We start from the raw sequence: 18000 nt of genomic DNA, 5'->3' as shown, positions 1-18000 counted from the left end.
TTTTCTAGCCCATTTTGGATACCCTCAGGACCTGACTGTTTTCCCGGCTCATACCTTGAACTCTCAGACTTGACATTTGATTCTATTCGTCCTGCCTGACTTCTGGTTCCCACCTCTATTAAAATGATTTTTCTGCGGCTTCCATCGCTTCCCTTGCACGCTGCTCCTGTAATTACTGGCACTGCCACAGTGTTGTTGCAAACAGCAACAGCAGATGTCACTGAACCTCCTGTATTTGATCTCATCGATAGTCCATGCTTCAGACTACCCCTGGAGACACTGCTTTAATCCCCGCCATGCCGGTAAGTCAGGAAGCACATAGGGAGCTGGGCCAGGATAGCAGGAGGAGCAGGGTCTATGCTCTGCTTTATACCTACTGCACCATTGGAAGCTACTATGTACTTTCTCTGGGCCTTAGTGTGTTCACAGGTAAAAAGAATATATGGATGATACTTCTCACTGACTGGGGAGACCCTTCTCAATGCATTTCTGTGTCAGGCCCAGGGGCTTGCAAACCCTAGGTACTATATAGATATTGGGAGAAGAGAAGTGAGCTTCCCTTTAATGGTAAGCATGCTCCCTTCCACTTTAGGTTTGTGTCAGGGATCAGTGTTCCTCCTCTGCTCCGGTATAAAGTGAATTTGACAAGTTTTAAACGCCATTTAAAAAAATACAACTGTAAGTTTCTTTTTCCTAAAACATCAGCTGTGGGTGCTGAGGGGATAGCTAAATGGGTCAAGTGCTCGCCTTACAAATATGAGGACCTAAGTTTGGAATCCAGAGTTCACATAAAAATGCTGGGCCTGGTAGTGAACGCTTGTAATCCCAGCACTGGGGAGGCGGAGAACATCAGATCGTGAACCCTGCTTGGCCGGCTGTCTAGCTTAATTGCTGAGTCCCAGACCAATGACAGACCTTGTCTTAAAGGGGGTGGATGGCATTCCTGAGGATGACTGAGATTGTTCTCTGGCCTCCCTACACATATGCTCATATAAACGCGTCCAAGCACGCACAGGAACTTACACACCTGCATAGTCATTAAACCAGCGTCACCCGAGGCTGTGATTTCCACTGAGAAGGAGAAGGAGGGCTCCCTTTCCGGTGAAGGTATAGAAAAGGATTTTAGTTTTCGGGGGTGGTGGGCGTGATAGTAGAGGTGGGGTGTTCGCATTCAGTCTGGGATCTGAGGGAGTGACCTTGGGAACTAACTGCGTGAACAGATTTGCTCTGACAAAGAAACCCCTGTATTGGCTAAATAATGTATAAGGAGTTTCTACCAGGCAGTGGGGGAAATTGAATTATTTAGTGTATTTCCATTTCAATGAGTTAATCAAGATAATTGCTATTTTCCTGGATCTTTGTCTTTTCTTTGCAATTAACAAGGCCTCTGTTTGGAGAAAGGAATTTAGCTCGTGAACTTTGTACATAGGGTTATGACATTTTTTTTTAGTGTAAATTATATTTAAAAATCAATTATAACCCCCCGCCATTGGATCCACTATAGTGTTCTCACTATATTACAGGCTGCAAATGAGTCTCTCTCGGCCTCAGTTTTTGTAAAAGAGAAAATATTACCTGTCACCCCCACTGCTGTGAGGATTAGCTCAATGACTGGGTTTCTAGCACATAGCTGATGTTCAACAAGACTAAGTTCTTTGCTGGCTCCTGCGGCCTGTCTAAGGCTGACATCTTCAGCAGGCTCAGCTGTCATGAACATGACCAAGAAGAGAAACTTAAAAAAAAACTCATATCGAAAAAGAGATGTTACAAGACCCGTTCATTAAAACGGCACCTCCGTCTTCTATGTAGGTGTGAGATGAGTGCTTTGCCTTGGACTGTAATGAACGGAACGGCTGCCTCTCTGGCCGCACTGCTTTGAGACGCCTCTCTTGTACGAAGAGCAGGAAGCAGTTACTTGAAGTGAGCACTCTGTTACCCCTGACCACAGAGAACACAACCACAGCCCTGCCCTGAGGAGGGAGGCAGCCACACCACAGCCACTAGACACACAAACAAGTAGTTCAAAATCATTGTGTTCATTTAGGGGAGAAGGGTTCTGTGCCCCCACTTCTGGAAGTTATTTATGTAGCACAGCAGGCTAGACAACTGCTTCCATTCCTTAATGAACTTGACTTATTTAAAAAAAAAGGCCAGGTGATGTTAATGTGTTTGAGAAGGGAGAATACAATGGATGCCATAAGTTCATCCAAAATTTGAAAAATGGAACTTCAGTTATGTAGAAAATTCATCTCTGTGTTCCTTCTATTATCACCTCTCTTTATATGAAGATATTAACCCTTTAAGTACTTTTGGTCTACGTCATGTTCCCATGGTAATGTGAGTGGGTGTCTACTGTATCCATTTTGCAGGTGTGGAAAGTGAGACCTAGAGAGATTAAGCCCACGGTAGAGCTGGGTTTGAAGCCCACATCTATGAGTCCAAAGCTTATAGCTTTTATACTATACCATTTCCCTTTTAGGATAAATCATTCAGAACATGAACATGCATAACCTACCACTGGTAATGGTTTTCAGCCCCAATCCTGAATTAAATGGAATACATGGAAAAATTACGCTCTGTCAATTCATTCATCTTCAGTCTCACAATGCATCTCATAACACACAACCATATCTTGATACTTACTCATAAAACGTTGTCCACCCATTTTCATTGCTTTTGGTTGCCAGGAGGCCAGAGTTGCCGTGGTATGTCATCATAGCCAGCTCGTGTCCTTGTGTGGTCACACTTCTGAGTGCACTGTTGGTGCCCATGGTTACCCAGTACACCTGGCCATCTGGGACGACCAGCCAGAGGGGCATCCCGGTAGAATCCCGGCGGACGTTCACCATGTTGCCATTGTTGTCCGTGATGTGTGTGATGTCGCCGTCCCCCGTGTAAGTAAAGTTGTACAGGTAGTCTCCTGTAGGCAGGCTCTGAGTGTACAGATGCTTGCCACTGGTGTCAAAGAGGTACAGCTCCTGGTCGATGGGGGAGGACAGCTCATACATGTTCTGGGTGTTGAGGAAAGGCTTGTTCTTACGGATGAACCGAATTCGGATGTTTCCAAGGTCGGCCACGTAAAGCTCCCCATCAGCACACACAGCCAAAGAAGATGGAGTATTCAGCTTTGCATCCTTGGCATAACCATCATCTCCAGAGAAACAATCACAGTTGGCATCGTTTTTACAGTCACAGCCACTGGGGGCACCAGCGACCAGGGAGATCTCACCACTTGTAGTGACCTGCCTGATGCGGTTAACCTTTTTCTCATCTGTCTCGGCGATATACAGGACTCCGTTGTGTGAAACAGCCAAAGCAGTGGCTGACTCCAGGGTTGCGTGGATGGCCACCTTGCTCAGCAGGAAGTGATCGATGCCAGGAACCTGGCAGTGCATAGGCCTCCCAGCGACAATGCGCACCTGGTGGTTTTCGGAGATTTGCAGGACCACATTGTTGTCGAGGACATAGAGGGAATTGTCCATTGGGTTGATGGCTAAGTCTGTGGGCCACTCCAGGCGAACCTGACAATGGAGACACCGACACTCAAATGATGCCAGGATGCCCACTACTAGTCACCCCCAAACTCCCAATAACCCACTATTGTGTCCAAAGGGCCTTTATATACACTTTGGCCCAGCAGAAACTGAAGAAGGGGACCACAGTCTCAAAGAGCAGTAGTTGAGATGGAGACTTTGGAGTCAGACAGGCTTAGGTTCTGAACCTAGACCCATCACTTATAACTTTGGGCAGGTTACTTTGCTTTTCTGAGCTTCAAAAAAATTCATATTAGAAAACAGGGTGACAGCTGTACCTCCTGACACACAGTAAGTGCTCAAACTCAGACGATGGATACAGAAGTAGGAGCGAGAGGAAGATGGAGTCTGGAGGCTGACAGAGGAGCTGTTAGGGGGATTTAAAAAGATCTTCATGAAATGCTGACCTGACTCAGGCATGAAGATGATTAACACAAAGTTGGGTTTGGGGGATGTAAAGTTAGAAAAAACCCATGCCCCTGTCTGACACATGGTTCTATATTAGTGATTTTCGATTTTGGTTCCATATTCTCACTATCTAAGGTGATTGTAGAAAACATTCTGAGTAATCGGATAAGCCAAGGCCTTGGTGTGATTGGTCTGCTCCCTTGGGCTGTTTAAAAGTAACTTCCTGGGTGATTGTTTTTTGGGTTGGGGACCACACCTGGGTTCTTCTCTTAAAGGGGAATAATCAGACCTGCAGTGCTGGCCTCCCCTTGGAGCTGGTCAGAAACGCACAGTGGCAAGCTTGTCCCAAAGCTACTGAACCTGTACAGAGCCCTTGGGTGACTGAGTTCACACTGGAGCTTGGCAAACCTGATTTATGTGGGCATCTCTGGGTCTTCACAGAGCAGGTCCTTCTAGAAGCCATTAATGATTACTTGTGGTAGGACTTAGGCTCAGAGCCTGGAGCCTCATACTGAGTCTCTCTTGAGCCATGCTGGGAAAGTGGCTGGAATCATGGTGAAGATTCAAGTGGATCCTAGTGGGCTACAGCTCTCAGGGTCTGGGGTGAGCAAAGCTTGACTCTAAGGATTGTTGGACGGATCACACTAAGAAGGGCTGGCACTAAGAGAAGCCCTTGGCCAGTCATGTCCCCAAGAGGTTCAGGCACACTGCACACAGTCTGGAAATGCTGACCATGCTTCTGGCAGCTGGCTTTCCAGCTCTACCTGACGACCCACCACCTTGACGTTGCTGGGCTTCCTACAGACACTTGACATTGGGGTTTACTCAGACAATATAATTAATGTAATTAGAAAGTTTCTTTTCTAGGAATTTGCTCTTGCATGCTAGTGTCTATAGTGTTTTTCAATCACATCCATTTTAATAATGGCAACAAAACAACAAAAACTCCAAACCAAACAGAGCCAGCTCAGATGCCCAACAACCGAGAACTGGCTAAATAATTATAGCAATTTACTTTACTTGTAAATTAGAATGCTGAGAATAATCTTTTAACATGATGCTCTAGGCCAGTGGTTCTCAACCCTTCTAATGCCGTGACCCTGTAATACAGTTCCTCATGTTGTAGTGAACCCTAACCATAAAATTATTTTGTTGCTACTTCATAACTGTTATTTTGCTATTGTTATAAATTGTAATGTAAATATCTGACATGCAGGATGTTTGATATGTGACCCTAAAGGGGTCATAATCCACAGGTTGAAAACACTCTCCTAGGTGGATATGTAATGATGTGGGGGAGGTGTTTGCTCTGTGCTAAATAGAACAGAGCTTCAGGAGGAGAATGAGATCAGCTAGGGAAACACAGATGCTAGTTTATGGACAAGGAGGAGATAAAAAGCTTGAAGGAAACATACCAAAATGTTAACCATTCTGGGATCAAGGATGGTGTTAATATTCTTTTTTATTTTAATTATAAAAAAGTTGCTGCACTGAATATACGGTTGTTGGCAAATGAAAACAACAACAAAATAAAAACAAATAAGCAAACAACAACAACCCCCCCAAACGTTGCCCCTCTCTGTCCCCTTAGCTTAGAGCCCTGCCCAGGATGGGCTAACACAGCCGATGCTCAGCTCCTGTGTCCGAAAGCCTCTCGTTCCTCACCCAGCCCCAGCCCCTGTCTGTCTGAAGAGCAGGAGCTTCCAGCCCCTCCAGAGCTACTGCTGCCCACACTGCCCAGTGCTCTCTGGGGCATGGTCCTGCCAGCTTTCAGCTACATCAAGAACACAGTTTGCTGTAAAGTGACAGGAGAATTTTCAATTTCCTAAAACCCATTCCTTGTCAACACTGGCCGCTAAATATTTTATACCCTCTGGTCCTGGGGCACCTTGGGGACTTACTTGCAGAGACCTTTCTGCCTGTCATTATGATGAAAAGATGGCACACTGATGAGGGGGGATGGGTGGGAAGGAGCAGAGAGGGAGCCAGTGGAGAGACTGGGGTGGGGGTGGGGAGAAGGAATGAACAGCGAGCATGTTCGCATATTCTGCATGTTGCCTTATGTTACTGTGTGCCTGGGAAAGAAGGCCACCACTCTCAAGTGCTCTGGACTCTGACACAACACTGGCTTAATGTCTCTGCCCAGATTCCATGCACACACCTCTCTGGTTTCTCCTCTGGTTAATGATGCTGCTGCCACAGCTTCAACCCCCATCACGGAAATGTTGGGACTGGACTTTAGAACTTCCGTGGTCCTTGAGCTCCTATGTACAAGGGACCTGTTGTGGAGGGGGCTCCCTGTCCCAGTTGTCCTGAGCACTCTGTATCTCCAGTAAGATATTTTGACATTTGCTTTGCCGCAGAGTGATGAGTGTACACAAATACATTGTCACAGGAATAAGTGAATGAATGTCTACAAATGGTACACAGAGCAGGAGGGATGGGGGCAGGGTACCTCACATCCTGCTTGTTTTCCACAGTCACTAATGGGTCAGGTCATCTGACTCAAGTTTCTTAACTTAATCGCCCCCGCGCCCCCAAATTTCTTTCCCCATATGTAAATCAGAGCAATCAACTTTATCCAGGGGCGCTGTAGCAAATGAGACAATATACAAGGAAGTTCTTTGTAGAGTTTCAGGGAACTAATATTTACATCCTATTACCAGCTGGTGGCCCTGTACTAGGCAATTATGTTCATGATTTCATTAGAAAGATTCATTTCCCCATCCTTGATGAAACCCAGCGTAGGGCTCTGTTTATAAGGCATTTCCTTTCACTCAGCCTCAGTTTCCTTCACTCGGCCCTGGGGATTATGGCAACTCGACGAGAAAAGAGAAGTTGTACTCAGCTCTGACCTCATTTCTAGCAGAGTGCCTAGCACATAGCAAGTTCTCATTTTGGTTCCACGGTATGGAGGGGTGGCCCTACGTGGGGAGCTGAGAGCCAGCCTCCAGGCCTGCAACATCTGCTTGCCTACCGTATACCTCCCGCAGTGTCTTTTGGGGTTTGGTCCTTCTCGCCTCCCAAATTCCATGCTTACCTGCTTTACAGGCTTTGGTCATGGTTTCTGTGGGTGTTGTTAGTAGAGGGAGCTCTGAAAACAAATACCACCTCCCATATGTGTATGTAAAAATATATGCCTGGGTTAAGAGTTCATTGAAAAAGAAAATCAATTCTTACATTCAGACAAAGGCAGCAAGGACCAGGAGTAGAGAGTTTACTCCATGATTTCTCAGTATGTGGCTTTTGTGTTTTTCTCCCCCTCAACATGCCAGCTGCCTTCCAAAGCCTTTGGTGTGAGTGCCTGGCAGCGCCTGTATCTAAACCTAAACAACTTTCCAATGTGTGGATTGAAAACGCTCGGCTCCCTGTGCTGGCTGGTGGAGGGCCCATTTAGAGAAGCAAAAATACTTGTCTGCACATCCTTAGGTTTTGGCGGCTCCCTCCTGGGTAATTCTAGCTTGCTCACAGACTGGAGAGAGAAGCTCTCGAGCCAGCAAGGCGAAGCCTGCCAAACTGCAAAGGCGAGTGGCAGAGAGCAGATTTTACTCTGGAACGCATCATCACAGAAGCTGGCACAGGGGGACACCGCACCAGCATCGGGTTGGGGTGGGATGTGGGTGCCGGAGCTGCCAACCGTGTGGTCACAGGGCTTGGAGGAAGGAGCTCAGAGATATGTGTGTTACAGAGGAAGGCATGGCAAGAGGGGCTGGGAGCTAGCTCCTGCTGGCTTCTTTATGTTCTCTAGGCTCTGATAATGTTAGCAGGATGGATGCTCACCAACTGAACTCAAAGCAAGCCCTGATCCAGGACCTGGAAGTAAAGGACCTGGTCGTTGCCAAGTCATCATAGGATATACTCAGGATATACTGGATAGCCAGTCACTGAGTCTCAGCTGGGTTCCTGCTGTCTACCTGCTGAGGCCCAAATTCCTTGGTATAGTGTGAGGTCCTTCTCTCACTGGCTCTAGATCACACTTCTTATCTCAACTCCCTTCAAAGTGCCCTCTGCTTTGGCATTCAGCCTTCCAATGTTCTTTGAGACAGGGTCTTATATATCTCAGGCTGGCTTTGAACTTACCATGTAGCTAAGAATGACCTCGAACTTTGGTTCTTCAGCATCCACTTCGCAGAAGTGGGATTACAGGAGTGTGCCACCATATCTAATTTATATGGAGTAGGGATTGAACTCAGGGTCTTATGAATGCTAAGCAAGCATTCTATCAACTGAGCTGCATCCCCAGACTTCCAATGTTCTTTGAGCACACAGGCCTAGTAACATCTTTGCATCTTTGCACATACTATCTCTTTTCTATTCTTTTTTTGCCATCCAGCAAACCCCTGGTCCAAACCTGGTACCCATGTCACCTCCTTACTGGAAGTGGATGCTAGGATGCTTTTTATTCATTACATCTGAAGTGATGAGCATTGTTGAACCCACATATTGTTTTATGTATTTCCAAGGCAATCTTGCCATGCTGATGTACTAGGGATCTACTGAGTGGTACCGCTAGGGTTCAATCAGCTAGTCAACAAATATGGGCTGTACTGGTTGTATCCCAGGCACTCTGGTTAAGTAGAGGAGATGACAGGCAGAATTCCTGTCCCTGTGTAGCAACTTATGGTCTAGAAAATATCCAAGTGTCTGTACGTGCTGTCAAAGAGGAACTTCAGGGCTATGAATTTAAATCTGCACTGGTCGGCTGACCCTGGGAAGGTTTTGTCACTGTCCTCTGAGGCCCCAATCCAGCCACACACTTGTTACACTTAACAGTGAACTCTCAGGGCAGCTGGGTTGGGGTAGTTTCTTCCTTGTCTTTGAACTCTGGGTACTCAACACAGTGGGGCCCGTTCAAAGGCTTGAACAGTGCTAAGAGGAGTAGTCATCAGGCTGCCTGGGTAACAGAAGACAGGAAGAACACACAGGCACACAGGGTTCCAGCAGACAAAGTCTCCTCACCTGAGAAATATCCATGACAGAGTCACAGCTGAGGGGCCTGGCGGAGGTGAGGTCATTGGAGCCCAGCAAGGTGGAGATGATCCCATTTTGATCGACGCGTCTGATCATTGTGCCATCCACGAAGTAAATGAGCCCAAACTTGTCCACGGTAATTCCTAGGGTGGAGAAGGCCAAAAGGAATTCAGCATTGGGGATGAGAAGAAGGCGCCATATAGTAGAGAGCTTTGGAATTTGAAATCTACTCCGATCTAGCTCTCTGTCCCTCTGCCAGGGTCTTGGCCATGGAGGTAAGCACTGTAGCACTGAGCTACACTCAAATCCCTCTAGTTCCCGTTAACAAATTATTACTCACTTTTGTTTACTTTTAAATTTTAAGAAAAAACCCAAAATTGTTATTATTTCTTTGAGACAGGATCTCATAGAGCCCAGGCTGGCCTTGAGTTCTGGATATAGAGAGGATGACCTTGAATTCCGGAACTCCCGTCTCTACCTCCCGAGAGTGCTGGGTTACATGTGTGCACTGGCACACTCAGTCTTAAGCAGTGCTGGGGATTGAACCTGGGACTCTGTGCATGTCAGACAAGCACCTGATCCACTGAGCTACGCCCAGCCCTTCCAGTCACCTCTTACAGATGAACAGGGGACAGGGAAAGTGCCAAGATTTTGAGTGTCCCATGAGCTCGGGATTAAAATCCAGTGCCCCAGACCTCAGGTCCTGGCTTCTCACTTTGCTGTCATGAGAGACTTTTAATCTTTCACGTGGCTACCAACAGAAACAGCGTCTCTGGGGCACTTGGGGGGTAGGTCGGGGAGACATTTTCCAGCACCACGTACGTCACTGTGAATTATTTAAATGAACCTATTTCTGAAGTCCTACAAACACAACAATAATGGATCTCGTTCTTAGTCACAGTTTCTCTTTTCTTCCAAGACAATCATACTTGAAGTTCACCCACCCTTGTTATTTCAGTTTCAGTGATCATCATAAAAGGCCAGTCTAAAAAGAATCCCATGCGTTCATGTAGAGAATGGGTTTGTTGACTTTAGGGTCTGAGGAAGGTATACTGAAGACGGAGGTCCAGGCTATCATTCAGCCCCTCCCCCCACCCCCTTCACCTGCTGGACTTTTTCACCTGGTCACCCTTCTCCAGACCTCTGTGACCAAGCACTGGACCTCTTGGCATCTGTTTTCTCACTTGTTCAATCAAAGGGCTGTCTGCAGCCTGCATTTCTGCCTCAGCCCTGAGAACTTATAAGGAGCCCATGGCACCCCCAGGTGGCTGCTTGAGAAGCTCTCATGTGAAGCTTGCATTTCTAAGGGGCACCCTGGGTGATAGTACAGAACAGTCAGAAGGCCACTCAGGAGGTCGGTCCTTCAGGACAGGGACTCATTTCAGAGTCACCTGGAGAACTTTTGCTTGGCCTCATGTCTGGCAATACCACTCAGGAGACGGCAGGGACTGGGGCTGATGTATGTGCTCAAAATTTCTGGGCGGTATCTGCCACCGTGTACACAGTGAGGGGTGACAGGTTTTGAAACGGAGACACAGTACTGAGTCAGAACCACATGGCATACCGTGGGAAATGACAGACCCAGGAGGGAAGTGGGAACCTAAAGGGTAACCTGGTCCCGTGATATGCTCTGGTTTCTTCTGGCCAGCCAATGGGAGGAGGTAGAGGAGGCATGGGGCGGGGCATGCCTGAGCTATGGGGCTCCTGATTGGGTTACTTCACTACTGACGCTTGGTCTCCTCCTCATTGCTGTAGGGGATGGCAGTTTGTGACTGGGAAGGCCAGGGAGAGACCTCAGTTGGTAAAGTGAGGACCTGAGTTCTAGTCTTGGAATCCACAAAAAAGAAGCGAGGCATGGGTCAGGCAGTGGTGGCGCACGCCTTTAATCCCAGCACTGGGGAGGCAGAGCCAGGATAATCTTTGTGAGTTTGAGGCCAGCCTGGTCTACACAGCGAGCTCCAGGACAGGCACCAAAACTACACAGAGAAACTCTGTCTCGAAAAACAAACAAACAAACAAACAAACAAACAAACAAAAAGAAGCTAGGCACAGGAGCACTCTTACAATCTTGACATTGGGCAGGTAGAGACAGGTAGATTTCTAGGACTCACTGAATTCTGGGTCCTGTTTAAAAAAAAAAAAGCAGAAAACCCAAAAAAACCCAGAAATGTAGAAAAATGTAGAATGACACCTCTGGTCTCTGGCCTCTGTACACATGATTGTGTACTCCTGACATGCACATGTTCACCTGCACAAACCACATAGACATACACACACACACACACACACACACATACACTCACACACATCACAGACATAAACACACAGACACACACAGACACACACAGACACACACAGACACACACACACACACACACACACACACACACACACACACGAGTGGGGGCGCACAGCTAACTTGGAATTCTTAGCTCCCAATACTCATTGACTGACCACTGTGAGACAGCCAGTGCTCTGTGGCTTGCAAGGCCTGGGTGGGTTCTCAAGTCCGTGTGTCTCTTTCAGGCCAGCAGGATGGGTTAAAGCCTCCAGGGATCTCTGAGTGATGGCCAGAACACTCATCCCATCCCTCTTTAAAGGGCTGGGAAGCTGGGAGAGGACTTCACACCCATGTGCAGGCAGCAGCTTCAGGGCTGGGAGCCTTTGCTGTGGTCCTGCCTAGAATGTCAATTAATTTCCTTCCTTAAGCAGCAGGACATGAGTCTGCCTGTCTGCCTGGCTATGCCCCGTCTCTCCCTTCCATCTGCCAGGACTGATGAGCGCTCCATGAACAATTGGGTTTCTTGTTTACAAAGTTGGCTGCGCAGGCTAATAGAAGTGATCTGTCCCCTGATTAATTACTTCATTTTTTCCCCTTTTGTTGTGCTAAATAGATGGACATCTTTTCTCCTCCCCACTGCAAAGTGACTGCAGATTGCAGCACCCTTGTCATTTCTATCTGGGTTAATTACAGGCTTTTGGGCAATGGTACTGCCACTCCATCTGTGTGGGTGAGGGAGGGGACCACAGGCGTTCCGAACAACGCAGAAATGCCAGGAGAGAAGAAAAATCTCTCAGCAAGGAACTGTTTTAATTGGAAGAGAGTAGGATGTTGCAGCTGACAGGGGCCTTGGGGATCATTTAGCCTAACCTGCTTATTTACAAATTGGGAAACTGAGGTTCGAAAGGGGAGAAGCCTCTGTTGGGAGCCTTCTAGTAGCAGAGAAAAATCTCAGTGCAAGCCTGTGCTTGCTCTCTACTGCTCACTCATTACCGAGGAGTCACAGCTGACAGGGAGTTTAACCATTGGTGACACAGTACTTCCCTTGTAGAGTTGTCACCTGACCATTCCATTAGTCAGGTAGACAACCTGCCATGATGCTATATGATGCTATACGATTATATAATACACTATAATGATAACAATGGGGATCTCCTCTGATGCTGTGTTTACTGTGTACCTCGTTGTCTGTATTAGACATTTCTATTCCTGACATTTAAGTTGGATTATGACTGTGCGGTATAGCCTTGTGGCACAGAGGAGGAAAATGAGGTTCAGAGAGGTTAAGCAACTTGCGTAACGTTACACAGTTACGGGGTAACAAAGCCTGAATTTGAACACACGATTTTTCTAGAGTCTACTGCTTTGATTTGAAACCAGACCTTGAAATCTGGTGCTCCTTAACAATAGAATCATTTCTAACAGTTTTACAGGAAGGCATGTGAAATATATCAACTTTGACCTCCAGAACAGTCTTAGGAGGTAGGCACAGATGGGATTATTATCCTCATTTTTTTTTGTTTTTTTTTTGAGTAGGACCTGACGTTTAGAGGTTGGAAGTCCCTGGCTTATAGTGCTTGCTTGCAACATAGTAAATGCTCTACTGAAGGATGTCTGTTGGCAGTGAGGACTTCTCTTCTGTCAGGTCTCCTCAGTCTCCAGGAGTACAGGTCTCTCAGCTTAGAGCTCCATACATAGCTCTTCCTTCTTACTTCTCAGTGTCTCCTTGCTTCTGCAGAGTGATTCATTTATTCTGCTACAGTGAGCTTTGCTATGTATTACGAAGCTCTGTGCACTTGGTAAATGCTTGATGAATGCAAAATTAGAGACTCACTTCTTTGGGTCTACCTTATATGCAAGGAGGACAGAGGACAATGTCTTTGTGTAGCAATAACTGAGAGAAAGCCTGCACGGGATGGGGCATTGGTTTGTCAGAATCCTACACGTCTGTTAAAAATGAGTAGCTAGGAGACTGTGTATTGTCACAGAGAAGTCATGCTGTATCGTTTAGATAATAGCAGCTTACTAAAGAGTATGCTTGATGCGGTTTCATCTTGTTTGACTGCAGTGACTAACGTGCACAAACATTCAGAGAAAAAGACGAGCAAAGACAGGTATTGTTAACTTTAGTGGTTTCAGGCAGGTGGAATTATCACAGTTCCTCTGTATATGCTCTCTCTGTCTCTTTTTCTCTGTCTCTGAGGTCTCTTGCTGATGATTGTCTATATCATACACACACACACACATACATATACACACACACACACACATATATATATATAAAATTTCAATGTCAAACAAATGCTATTGTTTTAAATGCAAGGCCTTACCCCTGGGATTAGTGAGTGTGGCTTCTGTGGCTTTCCCACCATCTCCGCAGCGAGTATCATCAAAGGGGAGGCACTGGTCACCAGTCCCTGCCACCACCTCAGAGTTCTTGACCAGGTCCTTCACCACTGTGGTGGACTTGATCTTGAAGACCCGCCGGCTGTTGGTGTCAGACAGGAAGACGGCCCCGCTCATGGGATCTGTGGCCAGGTAGTATTTGTGTGCTGGGCTGTGACTGCAAGAGAGGCAGGGCTAGAGTGAGACTTTTCTTCTCTCCATCACATAACTAGAGATGCACAACATGACAATGGCCATATCACCCAGAACATGGCCCAATCTCATTGACCTCAGAAACCAAGAAGGGTTGGGCCTGCTCAGTACTTGGATGGGGACATGCAACATGAATCCCCAACCCATGTGACTTTAAGCACGATGGTCTTATGAGGATGCTATCTTTATTGTGGGCCACCTGAGAGATTGGCCTAATGATCCTTCCCCTTTCAATTCCTAATGCAAAACCTCTTGCCTGGCCTGGGTACATGGCTCAGTCAGCAAAGTGCTTGCCTTGCAAGTACCAGGACTTGAATTCAATATCCAGAACCCATGTTAAAAACAAACAAATAACCAAACAACCAAATAACCAAATTCTGCTGTGGGAATATGTCCCTGTAATTGCAGTGTTCAGGAGGCAGAGATAGGAGAATCCTGGGGCTCACTGGCCAGCTAGACAACTAGCCAGATAGCTCCTTGGTGAGCTCTAGTCCATTGAGAAACTGACTCAAAAAAGAAAAAATATATGGTGCAGAGGAGAGGTGCTGAGAAACACCACCCAAGGTTGTCCTTTGGTTTCTACATGCATGTACACATATCTGATGCCTACCTGCACACACATACCACACACACACACACACACACACACACACACACACACACACACACACATATATACCAAAAAAATCCCATCAGGCCTCTTGCTGATTATTGCCTATATCAAATGCTAAACACATACTTTCTTTTCTTTTTTTTTCTTTTATATATATTTGTGCTTTGCCTGCACAAATGTATGTAAACTGTGTGTGTGCAGTGCCCACAGGAGCCAGAAGAGGGCATCAGATCCCCTGGAACTAGAGTTACAGACTGCTGTGAGCTGCCATGTGGGAGCTGGAAACTGAACCCAGTTCTTCTGGAAGAACGGTAGGTGTTCTTAACTACTGAGCCATCTCTCCAGCCCAGCAAATGTTTCCTTAAAAAGATTATCAATGAAGCTTTTCACAGGAGACCTCCTAATTCAAGATAGGAGCATGGAGGAGGTGCTTGGCTTTAAGTAACAACCCAAGGATTTAAAACAAGCCTTTCTCTCTAAGATTTTTACAGCGACTTCCTATTTCATCTTGGGACTGACAGATAAGACACTGGCTAGTCCTGCCTCCTGCCAACGTCCACCCCACTTCCTATTGTTCCTCACGGTGAAGTTATCAGGAGCCTGGGTGTCTCCCTCCTGCAGTCAGGCATAAACGAGATGCAGGATCAGTTTCTAATCTGCAGCAAACTCCAGGAAAAAGAAACAGAGCAGAGGAGAGGTGCTGATAGAGGTCTGTTTCTGGAAGAAAGTCACAAAACCTGGGCTCTGGTGACAGGAAAGAAGCCAGACCATGCAGAAACGTGAAAGGGATGGGGCACTCTAGCCAGAGACTGGGGAAGTGCCCAGGGTATGAAACCAGATCATCTCTATTCCAAGGCAGGCTCTGCAACTTGGGTGTGTCCGGTGGCCCCTGGGCCTCCAGCTTCCTTCCGCTAGAAGATGGGAGTGTTAGCGCTTGCTTACACATTGGGAATATTCACATGGAACTGCATGTGTGTCAAACATGTAGTGTGATGCACGGCACACAGGAGGTGCCCAGCAGTCACGTCTGCTGTTGAGGGATGCTGTTGGTGTTTGTCTTTGGAGATAACTTTTAGGTAGAATCTCCCATCAAGCCCAGATTCTACTACTCAGTGGTACTGATTACAGCTTCTTCCATGTCTAGAGCACATGGTTTCTGGGCTCACCACTGGGAGCACACTGGGATGTGTCGACTTTCAGCTCCTTTGTGTGGTCTGATCATTCTCTGGTCCCTCAAACTTCATCTCAATATTATACATTTATAAAGCATAGAATTTAATCCAGGTCCTTTGGAAAAACTTTTTATTTTACAAACTGGTGATTATCCTACATGAAGCTTGGGCCACATGTGTGCAAGTGTGTGTGTGTGTGTGTGTGTGTGTGTGTGTGTGTGTGTGTGTGTGTGTGTGTTTTGGGCCATGGGGTTTTAGTTTGATGCTGACTTCTTATGATTAGAATATCCCTTGCTTTGGGTAGCGTCCTCTGGGCCAGAGCAAGGTGTCCAGACCTGAGGCTCTCATCATTTTTCCTTTGAGTTCCACTAATACGACATTCTGTTCTCTGGTGGCACTTTCTCTCCAGCCCCATACTGCTATCCCATTGTCTCCTCGTGAATGAGGGCAGGATCCTCTTTCTGCCCGTGTCTTTTTCAGACCTTTTCTCTGATTTGACCCAAACCCCACCAGTTACCATGTTTCATCTTCCAAGACTCTCCCATCTTTCAGAAGGAGCACAGATCTTCCAAGCCAGATGCACCTCGGGCCTTTCCTCACAGAAATCCCATACTGGTAATGCCCATACCAGGCCCCTCAATGCATTTGGCCCTGTCTGCATCCACTCCTCTGCCCTGGTCCTCCTCTTTGCTACTTACTCCCCAGGCGCCCACTCAGGGACTTTTTCTGGCAAACTTCCCTGGCCATTTCTTCTCTGTGCCCTAGGGTTCATACTAGCTCACATGAAACACAAGGCCTGGCTATTTACATGTCTTTCATGCCACCTACCAGTCCATAAAGGGGGAAACTGCCAGATTTTTATTCACTTCTACATCTCCAGTGCTCAACCTGCAGCCTCCCAGCCCTTCTGAGTCCCTTGTTTTAGGTAGGTGACATGTGCGTTTCCAGCTTATTTAGGTGGTATTTGCATTGAAATCACTTAGCTTTTCTTTTACTTCTCATGGGGTTGGTGATAATAGCACAGACATCCTGTTTATCTTGAGATGTTCCCTGGGACTTAGAAGGAGGCACAGAATTAATCTTCCTAGACAACCCTGATCCTGTCTTAATAAAACACAGTGACCTTAGATCCTGCTCTGTCATGCCGGAGCATCCTGGGCTCCCAGCTTCCCCATGACAGCCAGGAGGCAGGGGGACTATTTCCTTTCTGTGTGCATCACTCATGATAAACTGGTGATATCTACCTTGGCAGAAAGAGGACCCTGAGGGAGGATGGTGGAGGCCCTGTCCACTTAGATTAGCCCCTTGAGTTTCCAGCTCACATCGCCCTGTACTGCCCTGGAGAAGTGTCACTTGTGTGAAGCTTCTCAAATGGGTGAATTCCAGGAGAGGGTGGGCTTGGCAGGATTGTTCCAGATCCTATAAATGTTATGGCTGCATCTTGTATGCTTATCTGGTGGTCAGCATCGAAGGAAAATGCTTGCTCTGATTGGAGAAGGTGAAGGTTTAACTAGGATGAGTCAATAAAATAGTTGTATATTCTTCAGGTGGCTAATGGTCAGGTCAGGTCTCTGCTCTGCCCACACACAGGCATTTAGAGACATATATACATACATATATACAAACACACATACACAGACAGACAGAAAGACAGACAGGCAGGCACGCACGCATGCACACGCGCACACACACACACACACACACACACACACACACACACACACACACACGGTGGTTGCTTGTTTTGAGACAGGGGCTGAACATCAAACTCACCACAGAGCTGAGTTTATCCCTGATCTTGGGAATGTCCTGCCTCTGCCTCCAAAGTGCTGGCCTTACAGGTGTGTATCACCAAGCTTGGCTTCGTTTGGTGCTGGGGATAAGACCCAGGGCTTTGTGCAAGTACTCTGCCAACTGAACTACATCCCCAGCTCTACATCTCTTGCTCATGCCAGCCAGCATTGGCAGCTGCATTGTGTCTGCGGTTCCCACTGGTCCTTCCCCCAGGCTGCAGCCCCAGCAGTCTAAGGAACAGAACTGGGGAGCTAATCACATGGACTGGGATGTGTCTGACACTGAAGAATGTGGATTCTGCCCTGGCCTCTGTGCCTGCACTTGACACACATGGCCTCATTGCCCCCATAACTATCATATTGTGTAGGGACCGTCTTCTTACATTTCAGAGAACTGAGGCGGACAGAGATGAAGTACAGACCACAAACTGAGGAGTGAATTTCAATCTACGTCCGCTCAGCTTCACGGTCTATTTTTTCTAGTTCCCCACGTGACTCGTGACATGCCACAAGCATGTCAGCACTGCATCCCAAAGGCCTGAGGATCTGCTGCAAGCCATACAATCCTTGAAAGCATATGATGGAAGAAAGCGCCGGGCCCCCTTCGACTCGCGCATCTCAGGAGATTCAG

General features: G+C 47.0%; 1 protein-coding gene across 16 annotated transcripts in view; it reads right to left on the bottom strand.

Annotated features, from left to right (window-relative positions):
• Positions 1-18000, bottom strand: part of Tenm4 (teneurin transmembrane protein 4) — a 766582-nt gene that overhangs the window by 33583 nt on the left and 714999 nt on the right. For all 16 annotated transcript variants that reach the window (XM_042280283.2, XM_076547381.1, XM_076547377.1 and 13 more), the window contains 3 exons: positions 13524-13756; positions 8901-9055; positions 2644-3521 (listed from right to left, as the gene is read on the bottom strand). In XM_042280283.2, the coding sequence (XP_042136217.1) occupies positions 2644-3521; positions 8901-9055; positions 13524-13756 (1266 nt within the window). The remainder of the gene's footprint in view (positions 1-2643; positions 3522-8900; positions 9056-13523; positions 13757-18000) is intronic.

The sequence above is a fragment of the Peromyscus maniculatus genome, chromosome 1 (genome assembly GCF_049852395.1).
Source record: "Peromyscus maniculatus bairdii isolate BWxNUB_F1_BW_parent chromosome 1, HU_Pman_BW_mat_3.1, whole genome shotgun sequence".
NCBI classification, from domain to species: domain Eukaryota; kingdom Metazoa; phylum Chordata; class Mammalia; order Rodentia; family Cricetidae; genus Peromyscus; species Peromyscus maniculatus.
The sequence above is the reverse complement of the archived record's forward strand: the minus strand, read 5'-3'. Positions and strand labels throughout refer to the sequence as shown.